The sequence below is a fragment of the Zophobas morio genome, unplaced genomic scaffold (assembly GCF_036711695.1).
Source record: "Zophobas morio isolate AGI-343-1 ecotype UQ-CSIRO unplaced genomic scaffold, CSIRO_AGI_Zmor_V1 ptg000022l, whole genome shotgun sequence".
NCBI classification, from domain to species: domain Eukaryota; kingdom Metazoa; phylum Arthropoda; class Insecta; order Coleoptera; family Tenebrionidae; genus Zophobas; species Zophobas morio.
The window spans coordinates 4,600,114-4,627,500 of NW_026972127.1; the positions used below are offsets into that span (position 1 = coordinate 4,600,114).

Below are 27,387 nucleotides of genomic sequence, written 5' to 3' on the forward strand. Positions count from 1 at the left end.
AATCCATACCTACTCGAAAACCATATTTAAAATTTGACGGGCCATAAGTCCGGAACGGTATTACATTCCGGATTCCGGTTTTCACGATTCGATTTCTTGAAGTTTTTCAGTCGAACTGGTTGATTTTCAGGCCGCACTCCACGTCCGTTTGGAATTTACAATCTGACTTATTCCACAGTGTCAATTTTCGGAAGTTCTCGGCTTCAAAAAATTCCAAAAAATTCAGAAAACGTTGAAGATACGTTATGAGTCGAATTCTTGTTCAAGAGTTCCAAATTAGTAACGACACCGATGAGTCCGTTTCTGGCATCAATTGTTAAATATTGCGAGTATTTTAAACGAAATCTTTCTCTAATTCATACTCAAAAACCATATTTAAAATTTGACGGGCCATAAGTCCGGAACGGCATAACATTCCGGGTTCCGGTTTTCACGATTCGATTTTTGAAGTTTTTCACTCGCGCTGGTTCATTTTCAGGGCGCGTTCTACGTCCGTTCAGTATTTACAAACTGACTTATCGGATAGTATCAATTTTCGGAAGTGCTCAGCTTCGAAAAATTCAAAAAAATTTAGAAAATATTGAAGACATCTTATGAGTCGAATTCTTGTTCAGGAGTTCCAAATTAGTGAAGAGATCAATTTTCAGAGAAATCTAAGTACACTTAAACAAGCTAGATTGATAATGGTTCAACTCCTGAAAATTTATTTTCGAAAAATGAACACAAAAAAAAAAAATTCTCAGATCTGATTAAAATTCGTAGTCTTGATTAATTTGGCAACCCTGTGTCCGTTTCTAGTACCAGTTATTAAATATTTCCAGCATTTTAAACAAAATTTCTTTAATCCAGGCTCAAAAACCAAATTTTAATTTTGACGGGCCAAAATTCCGGAACAGCATAAGATTCCGGGTTCCGGTTTCCACCACTTGATTTCTTAAAAGTTTTTCAGTCGCAATTGTTGATTTTCAAGGGGCACTTCTACGTCCGTTTGGAATCAAGAAATTGACTTATCGGATAGTGTCAATTTTCGGAAGTTTTAAGAAAAATAAAAATTTTCAAAAAAATTCAGGAAGTGCCGAAGAAGTTATATGGCCAGAAAACATGTTTTTTTCTGCATACAATCCGAGCTTTAACTATGACATACGCGTGCTTCCGACACCCTAAATTGTTTGATATTAGCTGTTTTTTCATGTCCACACTCTTAAAAACCACCCCTAATCTGTTCCAGTGCTCTAGTTCTTAACCATGAACTTCCACAACCTCCAGCCGCCACTTTACGAGCGAATTTCGGGCCGTATCCCGGTCTGCCACCTCTAGACGTTCCGCATGATAAACATGGCCGTTAAGGTCGCTTCTCGCCGATCCACGGAGATAACAAGTCCCATCAAGGGCCGACATAATGACGTGTTAACACGCGTGAGCTATCGCTATATGGGGCGCATAACGCTCATTAAAACGGCAATTAGAGGGCGAGAAGGAGTAGAGCGTGTCGCGGTTGTAAATGGCGATCTTAGTGCGGGAATTAGCGTCGCCGCCGCCGCCGCCAACCCTTCCGCCCCGATAATGCTAATGAAAGTGTCCGACGGGGGCGCAATTACACGGGCACCGCTGTTTGCGGACGTTTGAGCCGAATCAATTTGGGAACGCGTTTGCGGCTTTTCTCTAGTGCTAACGGGGTGTGAAAGGGGCGGGAGGGTGAATTTGTTCGATGAGCGGGGAGACGGTGGATGATTTATTAATTGGAAGGTGCCGGAAAATGCGGGCACTGGAAAAAATGGAAATTGGGGACTAATACGCGAACTTATCGTTTTGGTTTGGTACACCTACCGATTGGTTGATCCCCGAATGACATATACCACTTCTTCCCTAGTTTCTTCAGCGCTTCTTGATCATGCAGCGGGTACACATTCAGGATAATGTTGAACTTGACGCAAACCTGGAATATTGATTGCCCCTCGTACAGCGTATACGTGGGATATCCCGGAATGTGTGCGTCTTCCGCCAGAGCCCTTATATTCTCTAATTCGTGCCTCACGATGGTCTGCTTTTCAGCAAGCGTCAACAAATCGTCCACGTGCATCCCCTCCGGGAGGAACTCCTCCAACTGACTGACCGTGAACTCCCTCATCACCCCCGCTTTGTCCTCCTTCATCAGTTCCATCTCCTCCGCGGTCTCCAGGAATTTGATTTTTGACGCGGATAGGTGCAGCATCCAGCCCTAAAGCAACAACAATTTTTGTTAAAATTTCAAATAACTAAATCACGATTGACTTACGTCTTCTGGGTCACATGGTTGACGCATTACGATCAGTTCGGCGCCTCCGTCGCGACGCTTACCCCGGATTTTGTCTATCAGCCACGTCAGAGTATTCTCTTTGATATCTGATGCCACCTTCAAAACAAGATAAGTCGGGGGGAGAGAAGTGCCCTCGTCGAACTCGTCGGACATCGTTTCGACTGTGTCTAGCTCTTGCTTACTCATTTTGCCTTGAAGAGAATAGAAACTGTTCAGACGATGTATAATGTACATGCTACCCGTGAGCAAGATAATTTACAATCGAGTCATAAACCTTGACAGTTTATAGCATGACTCAATTATAAATACATTTAACATTAAAGCATACTTATCTAACCTCGAAAAAGTGGCCGGGCTGTGTCTGGATGGTGCAGATGGTTAGGGGTTGAAGTACGCGAACTCATATATAGATTGAGAGATAGGCAACCAGAAGTGCATGCTTGTGGTCGGGGAGAGGTTAGGAGGTTAACGGTTTGCTTGATTCGTGTTTATGTTATTGGGGGTTTTTGTTGTTGTGTTGTGCGGTGTTTGTGGCGTTTGATGCACTGATATGCTCGGAGGAAATTTAGGTAGTTTCGGTGTGATAACAGAAGGAGATAAGTTTACGAGTTTGCACTTTAATCTTTAAGATAGTAGGATTGCTTATATCAGTGCTCAACAACACAATAACAATTAATTTTAGAATACACAAAAACATCGAGGTAGTTTGTTGTGTATTCGACTTTAGAGTTAATCAATTTACTTTTAACAATGAACAAAAACAATTTCGTCGTAAAAGTACATTTTTTTTAGTTTGAAGAAGAATTATTAACACCGAATTTACTCTTCACGCATTTTAGGCATTTTAGAAACTATTGCTCATTTGTAAATTTTTTTTGTAAGTAGGTATACACATTTTAATCAAGGTTTTACTCTCGACGAGTTTTAGGTGCGAAAAAAATTCTTCTTTCTGTAAAAATAATTTCCAAGGATGTTCCAAGTAAATGTTAAAATGAACTGTATTCGGATGGAAAAATTCAAAATTTACCCAAAAAACTGAAAAAGTTTGACGTAGAGCTTTCTCTCCAGTCTGCGAAACTGAAGACAAATGGCTTATTTTTGCTGTATTTTCCCAAATAGTCGAGAAAAATTTAAAAATATTTTCCCAAAGATTTTCCAGAAAAAGTGTTAAGTCAGACTCGATTCAAATGAGAAAAAAGATTACTTTATGCATTCTTGTTTGTGTCGATTACGTATTTGAATTTGTTATCCATTATCGAATAAACCACAGAAATGGTGGAAGAATTTCCAAAAATTTTCCAAATAAATATTAAACCGAGATGTATGCTGATGGAAGAACGTGCTAATTTGTACAATATTCTTAATATCAACATCTAAAGTCAATTTTGCTATATCTTATCATATAATCGAGAAGAATGGGAATGATTTTCAAAAATTTGTCAAAAAAAAGTTCTCTATCTTCGTCTCTCTGCCAATTGAAAAAGTATTGACTTATAGAGTATTTTCTCGAGACTGCGAAACGAACGACCAATGGCTCTATTTGAATAAAAAAAGTGTTGGATTAAAAATTATTTCCACAAATGGCGAATCTGAAGTCAGTTTTACTGTATTTTTCAAAATAATAGAAAAATGACAAAAAAAAAACCAAAACGGATTTTGTCCGGACTGAAAAAAATAGCTGGTGAGGAATCAATCTAATCAACAAAAATTATTTTTGCTATACTTCTCGAAATAGTGGAGAAAAATTGAAAAATAATTTCCGAAAATTTTCCAAAAAACGTTGAATTGGATTCTATTCGGATGGAAAAAAGTATTAGCTACTATTCGTAGACTAGGAATCTGAAATGGAATTTGCCCTGATGTTTCAAATAGATTGAAAAAAAAAAATCAAAATTTTCCAAAAAAGTCGAAAAAAGGACTACTTTGTACATTTTTTTGCCGATTACAAAATTGAATTTCATTTTACTGTACATTTTCAAACAACTGGCACAAATGGAGAAATATTTTCCACAAATTTTTCCAAAAAACATTTTCAAACGGGTTATATTCAAATCATAAAAGTAGCATATTATGCAGGATTTTTCGTAAATTGGGAACTTAATTTGATTTTTGTAACGTGCTCTATTCAAACGAAATTATAATCCCGGTACTGTAAAGTATTTTCGGCAGATTGTGAAGCTTGATTAATTTTTGCTTTTCCGAAAACTGACAAAAATTAAAGACAAAAGTTTAAGCGGGAAAAAAAATAGTAGCATGTATACTTAAAATTCTTGGCAGACAAGGAATTTAATAGATCGATTCTGTAACTTGTTATGTTAATAACATTCTGTTATCACTATGTAAACACAGCTAACATTCTGTTGTTGCTATGTAATAACATATTTAACATAAATTGCAATTCGCTAAGCTTCTTTCTGTTATGTTAATAACATTATGTTATTAAAATACTCTGTAAAATAACAGAGACATTTGAGTCAATGTTATTTTAACATAATGCGGTTATTTTGAGGTTTATTAATTAATAATATCACAAATTTGACGACTGAGGTGGCAAAAGAAGTAAAATGACAGAAGTGGATGATTTTCTACCCGTCTTCGGTTACTTACTATTAGAAGACGAAATTCAACGGTAGGTTTTTCATATCATAGTATTACTAAAAATATTACAATACATGTATTATATGAACAGAATGAGAATTCGGCTGAGAGAGCTTCGCGACAATCAAAATTCCTTTGAAAATTTAACAGATACGGAATTTAAAGAGTCCTTTCATTTTAGCAAAAATATGACCCGTTTCTTGCTGGAGAGGTTGGAACCTCATTTGGGAAATCTACGTGCCAGTGGTATTCCGGGATACTTAAAAATTTTAGCCACATTGAACTCCTTAGGCCATAGCTCCATACCAACACTGCGTATGAATGTCTTCTTCTGTTGCCATGAGTCAACCATCGGTTAGCAGGGTCATGACTTAAATTTGTCACCTAATTAGTGAAATTTTAATGCCTGTCTGGATCTAGTTCCGAACGACAGCAGAAGCGACAATATCTACTAAGCAAAAATTTTATGAAAAAACACATTTTCGTGGTGTATTTGTTTGACAGTGACAGATGATGAAAATGGTGTCATTACTTCGAAAAATAACATTTTCGGACAAATGACACATCTGTTATTTAGGTACTAACATAACGGTTTACAGAATACGATATTTGTTGTTTTATGTTAACGTCCTGATAACATAGCAATTTTAATAACAGAAATTTAAAATAACATAATGTTAACTGATTGTTACAGAATCGACCTATAAAACTACTTTTGTTGTACATCTCAAAATAGCTGACAAAATAGGGAAAAGACTTTCCAAAAAATTGTTCTTGTTGATAACGAAACTAAAATCATTTTTGCTAACCCTTTCAGAAAATCGAGAAAAATAGATGCGTAATTTCCAAAAATTTTCATTTGTTTTTATATTTGTTCAAATCACGGAAAACAACAGCCAAAATAATTTCCAAAAATTTTATATAAAAAAAAATGCTAGCACAGGCTTTATTCAATTGGAAAAAATTGTTCATTTCTAAATTATTTTGTATAGCGTGAGAAGCTGAAGTCTTGATAGTTATACATAGTTACCTATGCAAACAACTGGGAAAAACGAAAACATATTTTACTAGTACTTGCGAAGATAATACTGAACAATATTAAGAGTAGTCATTGGCGTGAAGAGGAGGCGAGTGGGCGGGGCAACTGTTTGCTAATACGACTCTGTAGAAAAAAGTTAAACTCAGCCCCACCGACTGCCTTTATCCATTTCACTGACTTATTTTATTTACTGTAAAATGGGAATGGAATTCTAATTTGACAAGCGGTAGAATCTTAAGACTGAAAACAAAGTCAAAAGTGAGAAAATGGAAAAAAAAGGAAACGTCCAGAAGACATGAGAGTAGTCATTCATCGGATTGGCGCTCCCTATTACAATACTTCCTTAGCTTACACTCGGGAGGGAAAAGTGGAAATAAATAGCTACAAATTTTCCTAAACATTTGGCTCTATTAAATGAAAAAATGTATTTTTGTTTTTTTGTAGATTACGAATTTGAAGTTACTTTTGATATATCTGTACATTTCAGAACAATGGAGAGAAATGGAAAAATAATTGAAAAGATTTTTCCAATGAGTCATACACGAAAAACGGGCTCTTGATTCAAATGGAAAAATATTAACAGAATTAAGAGATTTTGAGTAAAAAGTAATAGCGTATAAAGAATTCTTCGTAGGCTATAGGAATCTGAAATCATATTAATTTGCTTTATTGCTTCAAATAAATTGAAACAAAAAATCCATAAATTTTCCAAAAAAAAAAGTTAAAACAGATTCTATTCAAGTGGACATGTTTTTGAAGACTACAAATTTGAATTTCAATTTACTGTACATTTTCGAACTACCCACACAAATGCTGAAATATTTTTAAAAAAATTTTCCAAGAAACATTTTCAAATGAGTTCTATTCGATTAAAAATTTCCAAATTTTTTTAAAAATATGTCAAACTGTGGTCGATTCAAATGAAATTATAATGCCGGTACTGTAAAGTCTTTTCGGCAGATTAAAATCTTAATTAATTTGTACTTTTCTAATAACTCATAAAAATGAAAAAAGTTCAAAAATTAAAGACAAATTGAAGAGCGAACAAAAAAATACCATCAAAATTTACTACTTTTATTCTACATCTTCAAAAAGTTGTTCCTGTTGATTACGAAACTAAAATCACGTTTGCTAACCGTTTCAGAAATCGAGAAAAATGGATACGTAATTTCCAAAAATTTTGCAAAAAAAGTTGAAAAACGTGAAAAAATCGCAAATTTTTGTTGTATTTCTCTAAATAGTCGAGGGAAATTGAAAAATAATTTCCAAAAGTTGACTGGAATACTTCGTAGAGTAGGAATATGAGATCATATTTGCCCTATTGCTTTAAATAAATTGGAAAAAAAACATCCAAAAATTTTCCAAAGAAGTGTTAAATCAGACTCTATTCAAGTGAAAAAAGAGATTACTCGGTATTTTTTTTGACGATTACAAATTTGAATTTCGGTCTACTGTACATATTCAAATTTCAAATGGATACAAATGGTGAAATATTTGCCAAAAATTTTTCCTAGAAACATTTTCAAACGAGTTCTATACAAATGAAAAAAGTATAATGTGATTTTTGTTACACTCCTTCAAATAACCCAAAAAAATATGAAAATATATAATTTAAAAAAATTTTTAAAAATACGTCAAAACGTGCTCTATTTAAATGAAATTGCAAATCTTAATTAATTTTTGCTTTTCTGATAACTGACAAAAATGAAAAAAGTCCAAAATTAAAGACAAAAGTTTTGTTTTACATCTCCAAAATATTGTTCCTCTTGATTACGAAAATAAAATCAAAATATCGTAATTTCTAAAAATTTTCCAAGAAAGATGACAAATGGGAAAAATCACTAATAGTCTAGAAAAATTAAAAAATTATTTCCAAAAATTTTCCACAAAAAGTTGAAGTAGGTTCTATTGGGATGCAAAAAACCACTAGCGTATAGATAATACTTCGTAGACTAGGAATTAGAAACCATGTGTCTCATTTAAAAATTCTCCAAAAAAGTGTTACATAAATGGGACTTTCTTCAAGTGGAAAAAGGGATTACTTTGTACATTTTTTTTTGACTTTAACAAATTTGAATTTCAATATACTGTACATTTTCGAACAACCGACACAAATGGTGACATATTTTCCAAAAATGTTTCGAAGAAACATTTTTCAACGGGTTTTACTCGAATAAAAAAAGTACCATATTATAAAATTTTTTTCGTAGACTAGGGGTTTGATGGGACTTTTGTTACACTTTTTCAAATAACTGAAAAAAACATGAAAACAGTTTGCAAACATTTTTCAAAAAATTAAAAACAAAAGTTGAAGGGGAAACAGAAAAAATAGAGTGTATAGAAAATTCTCCGCAGACAAGCAATTTGAAACTACTTTTGCTATACATCTTCAAAAAATTGTTCCTGTTGATTACGAAACTAAAATCACTTTTGCAAACCCTATTAAAAAATCGAGAGAAATGGATACATAATTTCCAAAAAGTTTTCAAAAAAAAGTCGAAAAAAGGAAAAAAATGAGATTTTTTTGAAAAACGCGTTAAATCGGGCTCTATTAAATGGAGAACGGGATTAGTTTGTACACAGTTTTTGTCGATTACGAATCTGAAGTTACTTTTGATATACATTTCCTATAACCGAGAGAAAATAATTTCCAAATGGTTTCTAAGGAAGCATACTAAAATGGATTCGATTTAGATGGAAAAATATTAACAGATAGAGAATATAACTGATGAATTCAATTTATTTTTACAACTTTCAATTAATCTGTCGAGTTTTTTCTATATTTCTTCAAATAACCGAAAAAGCTGCGAAAATCATTTTCAAAAATTTTCTAAAAAACGAAATTCTAAATTATTCTCGATGGCGTGGGAATCTGGGGTCTTGATAGTACCTCTTCAAACGACTGAAAAGGACGAAAAAATATTTTTCCGAAATTTTCCAGAGTAATATTAAAGCGATTGAGTATATAAAATATTTCTTCAATTAACTGAGAAAACTGGAAAACATTTTCCACGAATTTTCAAAAAAAAAAACTCAAGGCGGATTCATAACCCACAAGTACAGGAATATCTTGCATAATTTAAATAACATTTACTATTCTAAATTTTGGAGATGATGTCATTCCATTGTTGGTGGAGATGAATACACAAATTTTGTTAGCGTTTTACCTTCTACACTATATTCCTAACTTACATATAAAGTTTGACAACAATCGGTCAGTAGTTTCGGTGATTATCTGTGTAATAAAAACCAATACCGACAGACAGACGGAAACATAAAAAAGTGAACAATGTAAAATTTAAAAAATGGAATAACCGGAAAATAATAAAATCAAAGAACTGAAAAAAAATTGAAAAATCGGTGGGTCGAAAAATCAAAAAATCGATAAACCAAGAAATTGAGAAATCAAAAATTTTGAAATGCAAAAACTGAAAAATCGTAAAATTGAAATGTCGGAAAATTGGGAAATCAAAAAAAAAAGAAATGAAAAATTCGAAAAATCGAGAAATTGAAAAAGCGACGAATGAAGAACACATCCCTAAACCGAAAAATCGAACAGCTGAAAGACTAAAATATTTGAATGTGGAGAAATCCAGAAATCAAGAAACTTTAAAATAGGAAAATTGTAAAATTTAAAAATTTAAAAACCAAAAAATCCAAATCTGAAAAGTTGAAAAATTCAAAGGAATCGATCCACTAAAAAAAAACAAAATTTAAAAAAACAAAAAATGAAAATCTGGAAAAATTGAAAAATTGCCAAAATACAAAAAATTAAATAGGGGAAGAGGGCCCAAAGCGGGCACCATAAGGATAAATATTAAAAAAAGTAGTTTATGGATAATCTAGATCCTTTAAATTTTTATATTATAATGCTTGATTTAACCCTTTTCAATGATGCATAACTAAAATTGAAGAAAGTTTATTAAAAAAAAAGTTAGAAGCAGATAACTAAATCTTTGCAACTGCCCGCTTTGCCCTACGGGGAGGCCTAAAGCGGGCATTCAGCTAGGGCAAACCTGGCAATGGTTAAGGTTGGCGTCTGGTTCGGTTTCGCTCTATACTAAATACATTGAAAACATTGTCGGGGTTTCCGGAATTGCATTTTAGAAATACTAAAGTCTGCAACCAAACCAGAAGTTAAGTAAGCTCATTTTAATAGATTTTGACTTTTCGAGAGTTATTTACCTCAGTCATGGATTTTTTGAGGATTATAAATGGTATCAAAAGAAAGCTGACACTTTTCCCCAGAGGACCTTCTATCTCAAAATGCAGACCTCTTCAGCACTTCGTCAAAAAATGCATCAATGTGCCGATTAAAGTGTGATGTAAAAGTTGCTCAACTTTATGTTTTGTTTTTTTGTAAAAACTGTAGACTAGATATGAATATAAATATGAAGGTCCCCTGGACTGAAGTTTGGTAATTCGAAATATAATTTTTTTAAGCGATATATCTCGTATTTTTCTTTTTGGTTTTTTCACTTCTTAGACTTCGTTTTATCTTCAGCAAGTTCTTCTTTTATAATTTGTTTCACAGACTCCACATTGCCTTTGTATTTCTTTCCGAAACAACTATAGATATTTAGTAAATACATTAGAAGGACAAACCGGACAAGTGCCCGCTTTGCCCTGCCCGCTTTGCCCATTTCGACAATTAAAATTGCAAACAACATCTAAACTCAAAATGATGCGACAAGTGGCAGTTAACTGCTACCTTATGGTAGCCGAATAAGCACACATTGTCTAACGAATTTCATTTTTAGCTTAAAAATCACAAACATAGAAAAAACAGATGTGACACACTTTGCAATATTTTTCAAAACCATGTGAAAATTATTTATTTATTACAGCACATAATTGGGTACTCGCAGGAGACCCGGGCGACTGATGTGAAGTATGCGGGGGGGGATGCACTATGTCCGCGTGGTTAGGGCGCACCATCTTTTGAAACGCCAAAACTAAAGAGAGTGCCCGCTTTAGGCTCTATGCCCGCTTTAGGCCCCCTTCCCCTACATATTAAAAAAATTTAACTTTTTTTAAGATCGACAATCGAAAGTTTAGAAAATCGAAAAATTCTAAATTCTAAAGTGAAAAATGTAAAATTCAAAAATTGGAAAAATTGAAATTGACGACAGACAGATAGATAGACGGACAGACAGAAATGCGAGACCTATTTTTTCGTACTCTAGGGGCTCATAAAGCGTCGAGAAAACATGAGAGTAGCCATTCATCGAACGCACTTATCCTATTTCAATACTTCCTTATTAGTTTAAACTCGAGAAGGAAAAATGGAAAAAAATATCTACAAGTTTTCCAAAAACGTGTTATATCGGACTCTATTAAATAAATGAAAAAAGGCATTACTTTGGCAAAATAATTTCAAAAATTTTTCCAGTGAGTTATACAAGAAAAACGGGCTCTGTTCAAAGGGAAAACCACTAGTATATAGAGAATTTTTGAAAGTATGACTTATTTTTCTACACAAATACCCAGGGAAAATTCTTAAAAAGAAATAAATAAAAATGAGCTCTTTTCGAATGAAAAAAGCAGGGGTTTATCGAGTATTTTCATAACACTGCGAATTCGAAGTGATTTTTTTCTTCAAATAACAAAAAAAAAAATTTGCAAAATTTTATTAAAAAAAATGTTAAAATTTAAAATAGACATGGGAATCAAGAATCAAAACTCAGTTTTGCTACATTTCTCGAAAACTGGGAAAACATTTTCCAAAAAAAAATTCTAAACAACTGAGAAAATCGAAAAAATATTTTTCCGAAAGTTTCCAAAGTAATTAACATTTGTAATAATGGATAGCGTGTATCAAGCGCTAGAGTATATAAAATGCTGGGTACATTACGAATCAAAACTCACTTTTTCAATTAACTGAGAAAACTGGGAAAACATTTTTCACGAATTTTCAAAAAAAAAATACGCACGGATTCATAACCCACAAATACAGGAATGTGTTATTTTGTAAAATTTAAATAACATTTTGACTATTGTAAATTTTGGAGATGACGTCATTCCCTTGGTAGTGGAGATGATTAGACAAATTTTGGTTAACATTTTATCGTCTACACGATATTCATACATACATGTAAAATTGGGCAACAATTAATCAGTACTTTCTGTCTTATAATAATCGACACAGACAGACGACAAACAGACGGCAACGCGGGACCTACTTTTTCGCACTCTAGGAGCCAAGAGTTATATTTTGGCTTTTTTTAAATATATTTCTCTACGAAAATTTCTCATTTTTACCATATTTCAAATTTCTTGTTGTGAAAAGAAAATTACGATTATTAAGAAACAACAAAAGTCAAAAGATAAGCCCCGCCCACCCCCCCCCCCCCGATTGTGATGATTGTTTTTATTCATTGTGAGCCAAGGGGCGGAGCTTAATTGCAAAATCCGTATTTCCATACAAAAATGTATGATTTTGAACTTGTTTTTTGTTTCTTGTTACGGAAAGAAAATGACGTTTAATTAAAAAAAGGCAAAATAGCAAAAAGCTTATGTAAAACAAACATCTCAGTTGAGATAGGGCGGGTGGGCGGGGCTTGAATTTTGACTTGTTTTTCTCACTGTACGTAGCCTTCTTTTCACAACCAAGGACTTAAAATTTTATCAAAGTATTGAATTTTTGTAAGCAAATATGGATTTTGCAATTACGCTCCGCCCCTCGTACCGACAAGCAATGAAAAAATCATCGGAATTGGGACGAGGGTGGGTGGGCGGGGCTTACATTTTGCCTTTTTTAAAATATATTTTTCTACGAAAATTTACCACGTTTTAAGTTTCTGGTTGTGGAAAGAAGATTACCAATATTAAGAAGGGTTTCAAAATTTGGCAGTACACCGTAAATGGTAAAGTAAAGTTTTTAAGGAAAATGTAGAAAGCGTAAAATGTATATCAATATGTATAATAAAATGTTTCAAATAAAGCAAGACTTAATTTTGTTTTAATGAAACGTCGAGATGAATCCTAGTAAACGTATTGGCTTAAATAAAAATTATTCTTTACAGCATGGGAATCTGAAGTTTTGGTAGTTGTACCTCTTCAAAAAACTGAGAAAGATGATAAAATATTTTTCCAAAATTTTCTAAAATAAAATTGAAACGGAATCTATGTGGTTGGAAAAAAATCACTAGCGTGTATAAAATGAAACACTTTGATACACTTCTTGAAATAACAGAAAACTGGGAAAACATTTTCCAAAATGTTGCAAAAAAATTAAAAGGAAAAGAAAAATACGATACCACAGAGAAAATGTTTCGCACTTGAAACTAAATCACTTTTAGTGGATCTTTTTCAGTAACGCAGAAAATTTTAAAATTAAATAATTGCTTCAGAAAAATCACAAATTATTGAATAAATAAATTCAGATGTATTGGAATAAAAACTGCATTGTGCAAAGGTAAACGTTATAAAATGAGGAAACGTGCCAAACATTTCATAATTGGAAAAGTATAGTATAGGCAACCAATTATACTCATCACCCACAAAAGGCGAACACATTCATAGCCATTCCACGCAAAACATTAAAATTAAAATTTACCTTCCCTGCTTTTTAAAAAAAATAATTCACACAACTACAAATCACATCAAAACACTAACAATAATTACATCCAGACATTAAAATACACTGTTAAGTGCACGCGCGACAAACTTCCATTACGTAACGCAGTACACAACACGTCGCAATTGCTCCCAACCTACGCCAAAATCAACACCAAACCCACCTTATTCGGCAAATGATCGCCCATATTACCCTTGACCCCGAACTTAACCTGCCTGATTAAACCAATCTATTTCTAGCAACGTCAGGTTCCTTTTTGTCCCTTTATTTATGCGAACCCATTCAATTATTTACAATAGCTCTTCTTCTCCGCCGAAGATAAAGCTGCGTTCACACCGCGGCAATTTGTCATGTGTGAAGTCGGATTTATTTATGGCGCTCCCTCTTATATTTGTTGTATTTATGGACTTCCGGTATTTACGTGTGCTTCATAAATTCAAGAAGATGGGATTGTAAATCTGACTTACGGCGGATTTATGGATACGGTGACGTTGACGTATGACGTAACGTAAGGCCGGACGAGTGTCAATGGTGGTAAAAATAGCTAAGGAGTCGCGTTAGGTGACATTTATCGTCGTTTGGGTGCGATGGTGGCGAATACAGAGGTGATAATAACCGATTTATTGGCAGCGGAAATTTGGAAAATGGTATTTTATAGAAAATATTTATTTGTTCTCGGATACAGGTATTTTTTCTATAACGATATTCATTTGTCTAATGTCGTTAAGGTGGAACGCTAGGCGATAGGCAAAATATATTTTTATACTTTTTATTGGCAGAATGTGTTTTATTTTTCGTCTTTATATCTACGTAACTTGTTAGAACATTAATTAATAGACTATTTGCTAAAGAAGGTAGTTAGCAGCGAGGGGTGTTAGATTGCTCCGCCTCCTCATTGCGGGATTCTATAATCCCTAAACATTTAGATGGAATAAAGTGGACAAGTATAAAAATTTCCTGGTTTGATTACAGAAAATTTTGAATTCGAAAGAAGAACTGTTTGCCACAATAAAAAAATAAAAACCAAACATAGAGCGATTTTTTAACAATAATTAATTATTAACAGATCAACCTGATTCAGTCAGAAATCAAAAAAACTAACGAATATTGACAGTTTGGAAATGATAACTTATAAGGGTTAGGATAAAAAAATAAAATTGGAAAAATCGAATCTTACATTTTTTTTGAAAAATCTGGATTTAGACCAATTTTTTGATATTACAATTTTTCATTTTTTATTTTCTTTCATTTTTCAATTTTTCCATTTTTCACTGGTTCGGTTTCATAATTTTCGTTTTTTCAACTTTAATTTTTTCAATTTTTCAATTTGTCTACTTCCAAAATTTTCAAATTTTCGTTCTGCAATTTTTCAATTTTGCAATTTTTCGATGTTACAATGTTTCAGTTCTCCAATTTTTAATTTTTCAATTTTGAATTTTTTAATTTTCATTTTCTTAATTGTATACCACAATTTTTCGTTTTTTCATTTACTTTTTTTTTCAATGTTTCTTTCGATTTTATAATCTTTCGTTTATTTAATTTTTCAAATCTTCAATTTTTGATTTTTCAATTTCTCGTTTTTCAAATTTTTAAATGTTTCAATTTTTTGTTTTTCGGCTTCAATTTTTTCGATTTTTAACTTTTTGACTTCCAAATTTTTCAATTTCCAGTTTTTTAAATTTTTCGATGTTACAATTTTTCATTTTTCGTTTCCTCAGTTTCTCAAGTTCTTGATTTTTATTTTTTATTTTCTTGATTTTATATCAAATTTTTCCTTGTTCTATTTTTGATTTTTCAGTGTTACAATTTTGCAATTTTTTTATTCGATTCCAAAAGTTGAAAAATAGAAAAATTGAACAACTAAAACACGACAAACTAAAAAATCGGAAAAAATTGAAAAATCGAAATATTGAAAAACCGAAAAAAAATGGAATCAACCAAAACTAAAAAAATTGTAAAATCGAAAAATTATAGAATCGTCAAAATTGTAAGGTTGAAGAAAGTGTAATACGAAAAATTGAAAAATTAAAATTCAACTAAATGAAAAAGTGTAAAAATACAATTAAAATGGGAAATTTCAAAAATTGTGAGATTAAAAAAGTGAAAAGTTTTAAAAATTATTATTATTACATATTTGCAAATCAAAAATTCAAGAAATGAAAAATTCAAAAATCGAAAGTTCTAAAAATGAGAGGTCGAAAAATCGAAAGATCGAGAAATACTAACCTCAAACAGTGAAAAATGTAATATTTAAAAAATGAAAAAATTGGAAAATAGTAGAATCGAAGAACTTGAACAAAACATTCAGATCTCGAAATAACTGAATCGATTGACCAAGAAATTGTGAAATCAAAAATTAAAACTTTAGAAATGCAAAATAATGAAAAATCCTAAAACTGAAATATCCGAAAATTGAGAAATCAAAAAATAAAAATTTTGAGAAATCGATAATTCGAAAAATCGAGAAACTGAAGAATCGACGACTTGACAAATCCTCAATTTGAAATATAGAAAAATTGAAAATCGAGAAATCAAAAATTAGAAATATCGGAAAATCGGACAGGTGAAAAACTAAAATATTTGAATATCGAAAAATCCAGAAATCAAAAAATTCAAAAAATCGAAAAATTGTAAAATTTAAAATTTTAAAAACCGAAACAGAAAAATTGAAAAACCGAAAAGTCGAAATCAAAAATGTTGAAAAATCGAAAGCAAATGAAACATGAAGAACACCGAAACCGAAAAAGTTGAAAATTGCCAAAATTGAAATTTTGAAAAATTGAGAAATCAAAAACTTGAAAAATCGAGAAATCGAAAAAACAAAAAATCAAAAAACTTTATAAATCGAAAAACCGGGATGTCGACAAATCGAAAAATCCAAAAACCCAAAAATTTAGATACGTATTAAAGAATTTTAAATCCGGAAATTGAAACATCAAAAAATCGTCAAAAATCGAAAATCTAAATTTAAAAAATCGAAAAATCCAAAATTATAAAAGCGAGACATCAAAAAATTGAAAAATGTAAAATTGAAAAATTAGAGAAAGTGAAAAATGGTAAAATCGAAAAACGGAAAAGTCGAAAATTTGAGAAATCGAAAAATGGATGGGTCGATTAATCAGGAAATTGAGAAATCAAAATTTGAAAATTTTGACACGCAAAAAATTGTAGAACTGAAATATCGGAAAATTAAGAAATCGAAGATCAAAAAAAAATGGGAACTGGAAAATTCGAAAAATCGAGTAATTGAAGATTTCGACAAATTGACAAATCCCCAAACTGAAATATCGAAAAAGTGAGTAATCCAAAAATTGAAAATCCGGAAATTAAACAGCTGAAAAACTAAAATATTGAAATATCGAGAAATCCAGAGATCAATCAATTTTAAAAATCGAAAAATTGAAAAATTTAAAAACCGAAACAGAAAAATTGAAAAATCCAAAAATCGGAATTCGAGAAGCAGAAAAATCGAAAGCAATCGAAACATCAATAAAATCAGAAAATGAAAAATTCCCAAAATAGAAATGTTGAAAAATCGGGAAATCGAGAAAACGAAAAATCAAAAAAATTAAAAAACCGGAAAACCGAGTTGTGGACAAATCGAACATTCGAAAAATCGAAAAATTGAAATACATATAAAAAAAATTACAGCAGGGGTTTAAAAATGTGAAATTTAAAAATAGGAAAAATTGAAAAATAGTAAAATCGAAGAAGTGAAAAATCGAAAAATTGAGAATCGAGAAATTAAAAAATAAGAAATCGAAAATTCGAAAAATCGAGAAATTGAGGAATCGACGAACTGACAAATCCCCAAACTGAGATACCGAAAAAGTGATTTATTGAAAAATTGAAAACCGAGAAATCGAAAAATCGAAATATCGGGAAATCGAACAGCCGAAAAAGAAAATATTAGGATATGTATTTAGAAATCCAGAAACAAAAAATTTTAAAAGTTGAAAAATTGAAAAACTAAAAAATCGAAATCCGAAAACTCGAAAAATTTGGAGTAATCGAAACAAAAAAAAAAAAAATTAAATTTAAAAAATCGAAAAACGAAAATATCGAAAAATTTAAAAATTCCCAAAATTGAAATGTTGAAAAATTTAGAAATCGAAAAATTAAAAAATCAGAACATCAAAAAATCGTTAAAAATTGAAAAATAAAAAAAATCGAAAATCTAAAATTTAGAATATCCAAAATTAGGAAAATTGAAGGATCGGAAATTTGAAAAATCTAGAAATTAAAAAATCCCAAAATCGAAATGGCAAAAAATTGTAAAATAGAAAAGTCGAAAAACCGAGAAATCGACATTTAAAAGCTAAAACGAAACGTCAAAAGGTCGAGAAAACGAGAAGTCAATAAATCGAGAATTTGAAAAATTAAAAAATCGAAATAGCCCAAAATCAAAAAACCAATAAATGAAAAAATCGAAAATTTGAAAAATCGAGGAATCTAAAAGCGACAACTCGAAAAATCGAGAAATCTAAACATCAAAAAATGAAAAATGTAAAATTTAAAAATCCGAAAAATTGAAATACAGGAATATCGAATTGAAATACATGTTGTAAAAGTTTAAAATCGGAAAATGAAACAACAAAAAATTGATAAAATAGAAAAATGCAAAAATCGAAAATCTAAAATTTAGAAAATCGAAAAATCGAAAAACTGAAGGATCGAAAGACTGAAAAATCTAGAAATTGAAAAATCCCGAAACCGAAATGTCGAAAAATTAGAAAATCGAGTAGGAAGTCGAAAAATCCAGAAATCCAAATTGAAAAACGGAAACATCGAGAAGTCGAAACGTCAAAAGATCGAGAAACCGAGAAATAGAGAAAGAAAAAATTCAAAACATTGAAAAATCGAAATAGCCCAAAATCGAAAAGGTCAGGATTGAAAATTTTAAACTTAAACTGAAAAATTTAAAAATGAAAATTCGAAGAGAAAAAATTATAAAACCGAAACGAAAAATTGCAACTCCAAAAATTGAAAAATTTAAAAATCGAAAATAAAAAATTTAGAATATCCAAAATTAGGAAAATTGAAGGATCGGAAATTTGAAAAATCTAGAAATTAAAAAATCCCAAAATCGAAATGGCAAAAAATTGGAAAATCGAAAAGTCGAAAAACCGAGAAATCGACATTTAAAAGCTAAAACAAAACGTCAAAAGGTCGAGAAAACGAGAAGTCAATAAATCGAGAATTTGAAAATTTGAAAAATCGAGGAATCTAAACATCAAAAAATGTGAAAAATGTAAAATTTAAAAATCCGAAAAATTGAAATACAGGAATATCGAATTGAAATACATGTTATAAAAGTTTAAAACCGGAAAATGAAACAACAAAAAATCGTTAAAATAGAAAAATGCAAAAATCGAAAATCTAAAATTTAGAAAATCGAAAAATCGAAAAATTGAAGAATCGAAAGACTGAAAAATTTAGAATTTGAAAAATCCCGAAACCGAAATGTCGAAAAATTAGAAAATCGAATAGGAAGTCGAAAAATCGAGAAATCCAAATTGAAAAACAAAAACATCGAGAAGTCGAAACGTCTAAAGATCGAGAAACCGAGAAATAGAGAAAGAAAAAATTCAAAACATTGAAAAATCGAAATAGCCCAAAATCAAAAAGGCCAGAATTGAAAACTTTAAACTTAAACAGAAAAATTTAAAAATGAAAATTCGAACAGACAAAAAAATTATAAAACCGAAACGAAAAATTGCAACTCCAAAATTTGAAAAATTTAAAAATCGAAAATGTAAAATTTAGAATATCCAAAATTAGGAAATTTGAAGGATCGAAATTTGATAAATCTAGAAATTAAAAAATCCCAAAATTGAAATGGTAAAAATTGGAAAATCGAAAAGTCGAAAAATCGAGAAATCGACATTTAAAAGCTAAAACGAAACGTCAAAGGGTCGAGAAAACGAGAAGTCAATAAATCGAGAATTTGAAAAATTAAAAAATCGAAATAACCCAAAATCAAAAAACCAAAAATTTTAAACTTAAAAAACCAATAAATGAAAAAATCGAAAATTTAAAAAATCGAGGAATCTAAAAGCGATAACTCGAAAAATCGAGAAATCTAAACATCAAAAAATGTGAAAAATGTAAAATTTAAAAATCCGAAAAATTGAATTACAGGAATATCGAATTGAAATACATGTTATAAAAGTTTAAAACCGGAAAATGAAACAACAAAAAATCGTTAAAATAGAAAAATGCAAAAATCGAAAATCTAAAATTTAGAAAATCGAAAAATCGAAAAATTGAAGAATCGAAAGACTGAAAAATTTAGAATTTGAAAAATCCCGAAACCGAAATGTCGATAAATTAGAAAATCGAATAGGAAGTCGAAAAATCGAGAAATCCAAATTGAAAAACGAAAACATCGAGAAGTCGAAACGTCAAAAGATCGTGAAACCGAGAAATAGAGAAAGAAAAAATTCAAAACATTGAAAAATCGAAATAGCCCAAAATCGAAAAGGTCAGAATTGAAAACTTTAAACTTAAACTGAAAAATTTAAAACTGAAAATTCGAAGATATAAAAAAATTATAAAACCGAAACGAAAAATTGCAACTCCAAAAGTTGAAAAATTTAAAAATCGAAAATCTGAAATTCAGAATATCCAAAATTAGGAAAATTGAAGGATCGGAAATTTGAAAAATCTAGAAATTAAAAAATCCCAAAATCGAAATGGCAAAAAATTGGAAAATCGAAAAGTCGAAAAACCGAGAAATCGACATTTAAAAGCTAAAACGAAACGTCAAAAGGTCGAGAAAACGAGAAGTCAATAAATCGAGAATTTGAAAAATTAAAAAATCGAAATAGCCCAAAATCAAAAAACCAAAAATTTTAAACTTAAAAAACCAATAAATGAAAAAATCCAAAATTTGAAAAATCGAGGAATCTAAAAGCGACAACTCGAAAAATCGAGAATTGTCTAAACATCAAAAAATGTGAAAAAAGTAAAATTTAAAAATCCAAAAAATTGAAATACAGGAATATCGAATTGAAATACATGTTATAAAAGTTTACAACTGGAAAATGAAACAACCAAAAATTATTAAAATAGAAAAATGCAAAAATCGAAAATCTAAAATTTAGAAAATTGAAAAATCGAGAAATTGAAGAATCGAAAGACTGAAAAATCGAGAAATTGAAGAATCGACGAATTGACAAATCCCCAAACTGAGATATCGAAAAAGTGACTAATTGAAAAATTGAAAACCGAGAAATCAAAAAATTGAAATTGTAAATCGGAACATCAAAAATCGTTAAAAATTGAAAAATTTTAAAATCGAAAATCTAAAATTTAGAATATCCAAATTTGGAATCGAAAAGTCGAAAAACCGAGAAATCGACTTTTAAAAACTAAAACGAAACGTCAGAAGGTCGAGAAACCGAGAAGTCAAAAAATCGAGAATTTGAAAAATTAAAAAATCGAAATAGCCCAAAATCAAAAAACCAAAAATTTTAAACTTAAAAACCAATAAATGAAAAAATCGAAAATTTGAAAAATCGAGGAATCTAAAAGCGACAACTCGAAAATTCGAGAATTGTCTAAACATCAAAAAATGTGAAAAAAGTAAAATTTAAAAATCCAAAAAATTGAAATACAGGAATATCGAATTGAAATACATGTTATAAAAGTTTACAACTGGAAAATGAAACAACCAAAAATTATTAAAATAGAAAAATGCAAAAATCGAAAATCTAAAATTTAGAAAATTGAAAAATCGAGAAATTGAAGAATCGAAAGACTGAAAAATCGAGAAATTGAAGAATCGACGAATTGACAAATCCCCAAACTGAGATATCGAAAAAGTGACTAATTGAAAAATTGAAAACCGAGAAATCAAAAAATTGAAATTGTAAATCGGAACATCAAAAATCGTTAAAAATTGAAAAATTTTAAAATCGAAAATCTAAAATTTAGAATATCCAAATTTGGAATCGAAAAGTCGAAAAACCGAGAAATCGACTTTTAAAAACTAAAACGAAACGTCAGAAGGTCGAGAAACCGAGAAGTCAAAAAATCGAGAATTTGAAAAATTAAAAAATCGAAATAGCCCAAAATCAAAAAACCAAAAATTTTAAACTTAAAAACCAATAAATGAAAAAATCGAAAATTTGAAAAATCGAGGAATCTAAAAGCGACAACTCGAAAAATCGAGAAATCTAAACATCAAAAAATTGGTCTAAAGAGTTTAGACAGTACTTCCCTCGCTGTCGGAAACGTGACGACTGCATGCCTATTATGTTTTTTTTTCGCAGTGGATTTTAAAGAATTCGGTTTTGTAGTTCCTGAGTAAATCAATAAAATAAATTTACGCATTCATTAATTTTTTTGAGTCACCCTGTATATGCAAATCCAAAAAAAAAATCAATGGAGTGATAAATCACAAGTACAGACTCATCATATTTTGTACAGTTTAGATAGGATTTATTCGGCAAACTTTCGAGCTGACGTCATCAATTTTTTGGAGGGGATAAGCAAATGTATTTTGACTAAACATTTATTATGCTCTTTATAACCTTAAAACATCTGCAAGATTTCAAAGCATTCGGTTTTGCAGTTCATGATTAAATCAAAAAAATAAATTTACGCATTCATTAATTTTTTTGAGTCACCCTGTATATGCAAATCCAAAAAATATGAATGGAGTGATAGATCACAAGTACAGACTGATCATATTTTGTACATTTTAGATATGATTTATTCGGCACACTTTCGAGCTGACGTCATCAAGTTTTTGGAGGGGATAAGCAAATATATTTTGACTAAACATTTACTATGCTCTTTATGACCTTAAAACATCTGCAAGATTTCAGAGCATTCGGTTTTGTAGTTCCTGATTAAATCAATAAAATATATTTACGCATTCATTAATTTTTTTGAATCACCCTGTATATGCAAATCCAAAAAATATGAATGGAGTGATAAATTACAAGTACAGACTCATCATATTTTTACAGTTTAGACGGATTTATTCGGCAAACTTTCGAGCTGACGTCATCAATTTTTTGGAGGGGATAAGCAAATATATTTTGACTAAACATTTATTATGCTCTTTATAACCTTAAAACATCTGCAAGATTTCAAAGCATTCAGTTTTGTAGTTTCTGAGTAAATCAGTAAAATAAATTTACGTTTTCATTAATTTTTTTGAGTCACCCTGTATATGCAAATCCAAAAAATATGAATGGAGTGATAGATCACAAGTACAGACTCATCATATTTTGTACATTTTAGATATGATTTATTCCACAAACTTTTGAGCTGACGTCATCAAGTTTTTGGAGGGGATAAGCAAATATTTTTTGACTAAAGATTTATGATGCTCTTTATAGCCTTAAAACATCTGCAACATTTCAAAGCATTCTGGTTAGCAGATTGAAAATTAAATTTCATAATGTTGTTTTATAATTTTGATTTTTTTTTCCAAAAATCTGGACGTTTCGGGTGAAAAGTCGATTCGGAGTTGTAAACTACATGTGTAGGACTATGTTATTTTATACAATTGAAAACCCATTTACTATGTACAATTTTGAAGTGACGTCATCGCATTAGTGGTGGGGATGATTAGACAAATTTTGGTTAGCGTTTTACCATCTACATCATATTCTTAATATAAGTACAAAATTTCACAACAATCGGTCCAGTACTTTCGGAGATTATCTGTCTAATAAAAATCCGGGACGGCAGACGGACAGACGGACGGACAGACGGACGGACAGACGGACGGACAGACGGACGGACAGACGGACGGACAGACGGACGGACAGACGGACGGACAGACGGACAGACAGACGGAAATGGGAGACCTATTTCTTCGTCTTCTAGGGGTCATGAAAGATCGAGAAAACGTAAAACTAGAGATTCGGCCGACGGACTCGATTACAATACTTCCTTTGCTTACGCTCGGGAAGTAAAAATGAAAAATGTAAAATTTAAAAATTCGAAAAATTGAAATACAGAAATATCGAATTGAAATACATGTTATAAAAGTTTACAACTGGAAAATGAAACAATACAAAATTGTTAAAATAGAAAAATGCAAAAATCGAAAATCTAAAATTTAGAAAATCGAAAAATCGAGAAATTGAAGAATCGAAAGACTGAAAAATTTAGAAATTGAAAAATTCCAAAACCGGAATGTCGAGAAATTAGAAAATCGAATAGGTAGTAGAAAATCGAGAAATCCAAATTGAAAAATGTAAACATCGAGAAGTCGAAACGTCAAAAGATCGAGAAACCGAGAAATAGAGAAAGAAAAAATTCAAAACATTGAAAAATCGAAATAGCCCAAAATCGAAAAGATCAGAACTGAAAACTTTAAACTTAAACTAAAAAATTTAAAAATGAAAATTCGAAGAGATAAAAAAATTATAAAACCGAAACGAAATTGCAACTCCAAAAATTGAAAAATTTAAAAATAGAAAATCTAAAATTTAGAATATCCAAAATTAGAAAAATTGAAGGATCGGAAATTTGAAAAATCTAGGAATTAAAAAATCCCAAAATCGAAATGGCAAAAAATTGGAAAATCGAAAAGTCGAAAAACAGAGAAATCGACATTTAAAAGCTAAAACGAAACGTCAAAAGGTCGAGAAAACGAGAAGTCAATAAATCGAGAATTTGAAAAATTAAAAAATCGAAATAGCCCAAAATCAAAAAACCAAAAATTTTAAACTTAAAAAACCAATAAATGAAAAAATCGAAAATTTGAAAAATCGAGGAATCTAAAAGCGATAACTCGAAAAATCGAGAAATCTAAACATCAAAAATTGTGAAAAATGTAAAATTTAAAAATCCGAAAAATTGAAATACAGGAATATCGAATTGAAATACATGTTATAAAAGTTTATAACTGGAAAATGCAACAACAAAAAATTGTTAAAATAGAAAAATGCAAAAATCGAAAATCTAAAATTCAGAAAATCGAAAAATCGAAAAATTGAAGAATCGAAAGACTGAAAAATTTAGAAATTGAAAAATCCCGAAACCGAAATGTCGAAAAATTAGAAAATCGAATAGGATGTCGAAAAATCGAAAAAAAATTATAAAACCGAAACGAAAAATTGCAATTCCAAAAATTAAAAAACTAAAAATTGAAAACTGGAGAAACTCAAATCGGAACATTTCCTATTAATAGTTTATTACATTTTTTTAGTTGATCGAAATGTTTTCAAGGGCTTAGAACATGAAAGAATCTGCAGTTTGATGCATAATACCTCTACATATATTAATATCATTTTATCATAGAAACAAGAAACAAGTTGTGAAATCTCCTCTAGCGAGTCCCCTTAAGGTTCTTACTGGTTCTAAAACTTTCTTTGTAGTTCCGAAACCCTTTCATTTCGTGAATCACATCTGACAAAACTACCCAAGACTTATGCATAATATATGAATTAATGTATGCTTAGTGAATAATTATAAGCACCTGATCGAACTCCGCTTTGTATGTATTACCCGTAGTGCACTGGTCTCAGGTGCAAAAGCACGTGCTTGTCGCATTCAATACAGCTTTTCCAACTCTCCTTATTTCTCTAATCCAACAAAGCACTACATTTCCCATATCTCCGGCATCACAAACTCAAAAATAAACAAGAAAATCGCCGACTTACGCCAATTTATTTCAGCACATGTCAGCCTGATTCATCGCTCCCCTGCCTCCCATTACCAATTAAAAATGCATTCGTATTCACATCTAGGATTTAATGCGCACTTTTACGGACTTCATTAACCATTCCAAATAGCTCATTCGTGTAAACTCGTTAAGTCTCTTAGCGAACATTGCCGTAATAAATTGCCCCGCTAGTTACATAAACATTGCATTTTTGCGCGTCTGGATTCAATTAATTCAAGTTTGCCGTTTTTTCCTCTCTATTATTTTTCTTCATGCGAGATTTATTAAATTGCATAGTGGATGTGACTTCGGCCATAAATTCCTGCCAGGCAATGAGTGATTTATACACAGCAACATTCGCACAAAGTGTCAACGCAGCGAAACGGTCGGCGATTTTCGACTTTTCTGCAGCGTTGGGCCATTGTGTGGCTAATGGCGTATCCGTCATCATTGTGCGAAATATACAAAAAATTGCGCATATATCTGGTGGAGAGTTTTTGGAAGACGCAAGCTGAAGTGTGTTGACAGATGTGTCGGTAAATGTGTAGCGACCGTCCGGCAAACACGTGTTTGGATTGGCTGAGTTTGCGAGATTTATTGAAAAATTGCCAGGCGGATTTTTATCGCGCTGTCGAAAAAATCTGGATTTTTGAAAAATTTATTAGAGGATGGTCGCTGGAAAATTGGATGTTTCCGGGGCGAGCTCTAGGGATTTTAGTGTTTGTTTTAATTTTTAGGTCAGCTTTGAAGGCGAGTGACTGCAATGTCAAAATAATGGTCCAATTAACCGTGAACTTACTCAAACATTTTGTTGTGTAATCTGGAATGAGCTTATATTGTTCGAGATATTTGTTTTGTATTGTTTATTCACTAGGCAAGTTCCGTTCACGTAATCCGGGCGTTGAATATACAGGTTGGTCAATATATATTTCTTTAACTGGGTCAATTTTTATTACACAGATAATCTCCGAAACTATTACACCGATTGTTGTCAAATTTTGAATGTATGTTAGGAGTGCATGTAGATGGTAAAACGCTAACCAACAATGGAATGAAATGACGTCATTTCCAAATTTTAAAAGTTAATGTTATTTAAATTCCTCTTCAGGAACTGATGATTCATCTTACACTTTTGCCAAGTAAATACATATTATTTAAATATTAAAATTAACGCAGTCCCGAACTTGTCGTTTATGAATCCGTGTTGAATTTTTATCCCAGGCATTACAATTAAAAAAAAAAAACCAAAATTGAATAACCATTTTTCAATTTTTCGACTTTCCGATGTTTCAATTTCTCGATTTTCGATATTTTAGCTTTGCGATTTTTCAATTTTTGAATTTTTGGCGTTTGTAAATTTTCGATGTTTGATTACTCAATTACTTGATTTTTTTTTCTCTGATTTGTTGATATTTCGACTTTTCGATTTCTCAATTAGTCAGCTTTTAGACTTCACATTTTTTCAATTTATTTGATTTCCCAATTTTTCGATTTCCAAAATTTTTGATTTCTTAATTTTTAGGTTCCTCAGTTTTTCGATTTCTCAATTTTTCGATATTTCTATTTTTAATTTTATATTTTTCAATTCTTCGAAATTTGAGATTTTTCGCTTGTTTGATATTTGGATTGCTCGATTTTTCGATTTTTCGAATTCTTGCTTTTAGATTTTTTGATTTTTTAAATTTGCGATTTATGAAATCTTTGATTTATCGATTTTTCAATTTTTCGGTTTTTGATTTTTTCAATTTTTCGATCTTTCGGTTTAAGGTTTAAAGTTTCCAATTTAAAATTTTTCGATTTGCGGCTCTTTCGATTTATCAACTTTTCTCGATGTTTTGATGTTTCGATTTGTCGATGTTTCACGTTTTCAATTTCAATTTCTCGATTTCTCGGTTTTTCGAGTTATAATTTTTCGACAAAAAAAAAACGAAATGTTGGGATTTTTCAATTTCTCGATTTTTCAGATTTTCAATTCTTTATTTTCGATTTTTCAATTTTTGGCGTTTCTAAATTTTCGATTTTTTGATTTCTCAATTTCTCCATTAATCGATTTTTGATTTTTCGACTTTCGGATTTCTCGATTTCTGTTTTTCCGTTTTGGAATTTTTGAATATTTCAATTTTTTAATTTCTCAATTTTTCGGTTTCTTGATTTTTAAAAAATTTTCGACATCTTAATTTTTAGATTTTCCGATTTTTCCACATCTCAATTTTTCGATTTAAATGATGTTTGGATTTCTAGAT

The 27,387-nt window shown here is 30.8% G+C and overlaps 1 protein-coding gene across 3 annotated transcripts in view; it reads right to left on the reverse strand.

Annotated features, from left to right (window-relative positions):
- The window catches only part of LOC135133547 (anoctamin-10), a 95,552-nt gene that overhangs the window by 50,672 nt on the left and 17,493 nt on the right, over positions 1-27,387 (reverse strand). For 2 of the 3 annotated variants that reach the window (XM_064061999.1, XM_064062001.1), the window contains 2 exons: positions 2,276-2,487; positions 1,828-2,218 (listed from right to left, as the gene is read on the reverse strand). In XM_064061999.1, the coding sequence (XP_063918069.1) occupies positions 1,828-2,218; positions 2,276-2,487 (603 nt within the window). Of the gene's footprint in view, positions 1-1,827; positions 2,219-2,275; positions 2,488-2,633; positions 2,867-27,387 lie in introns of those variants that run through there. The other variant, XM_064062000.1, reaches the window with a different exon arrangement.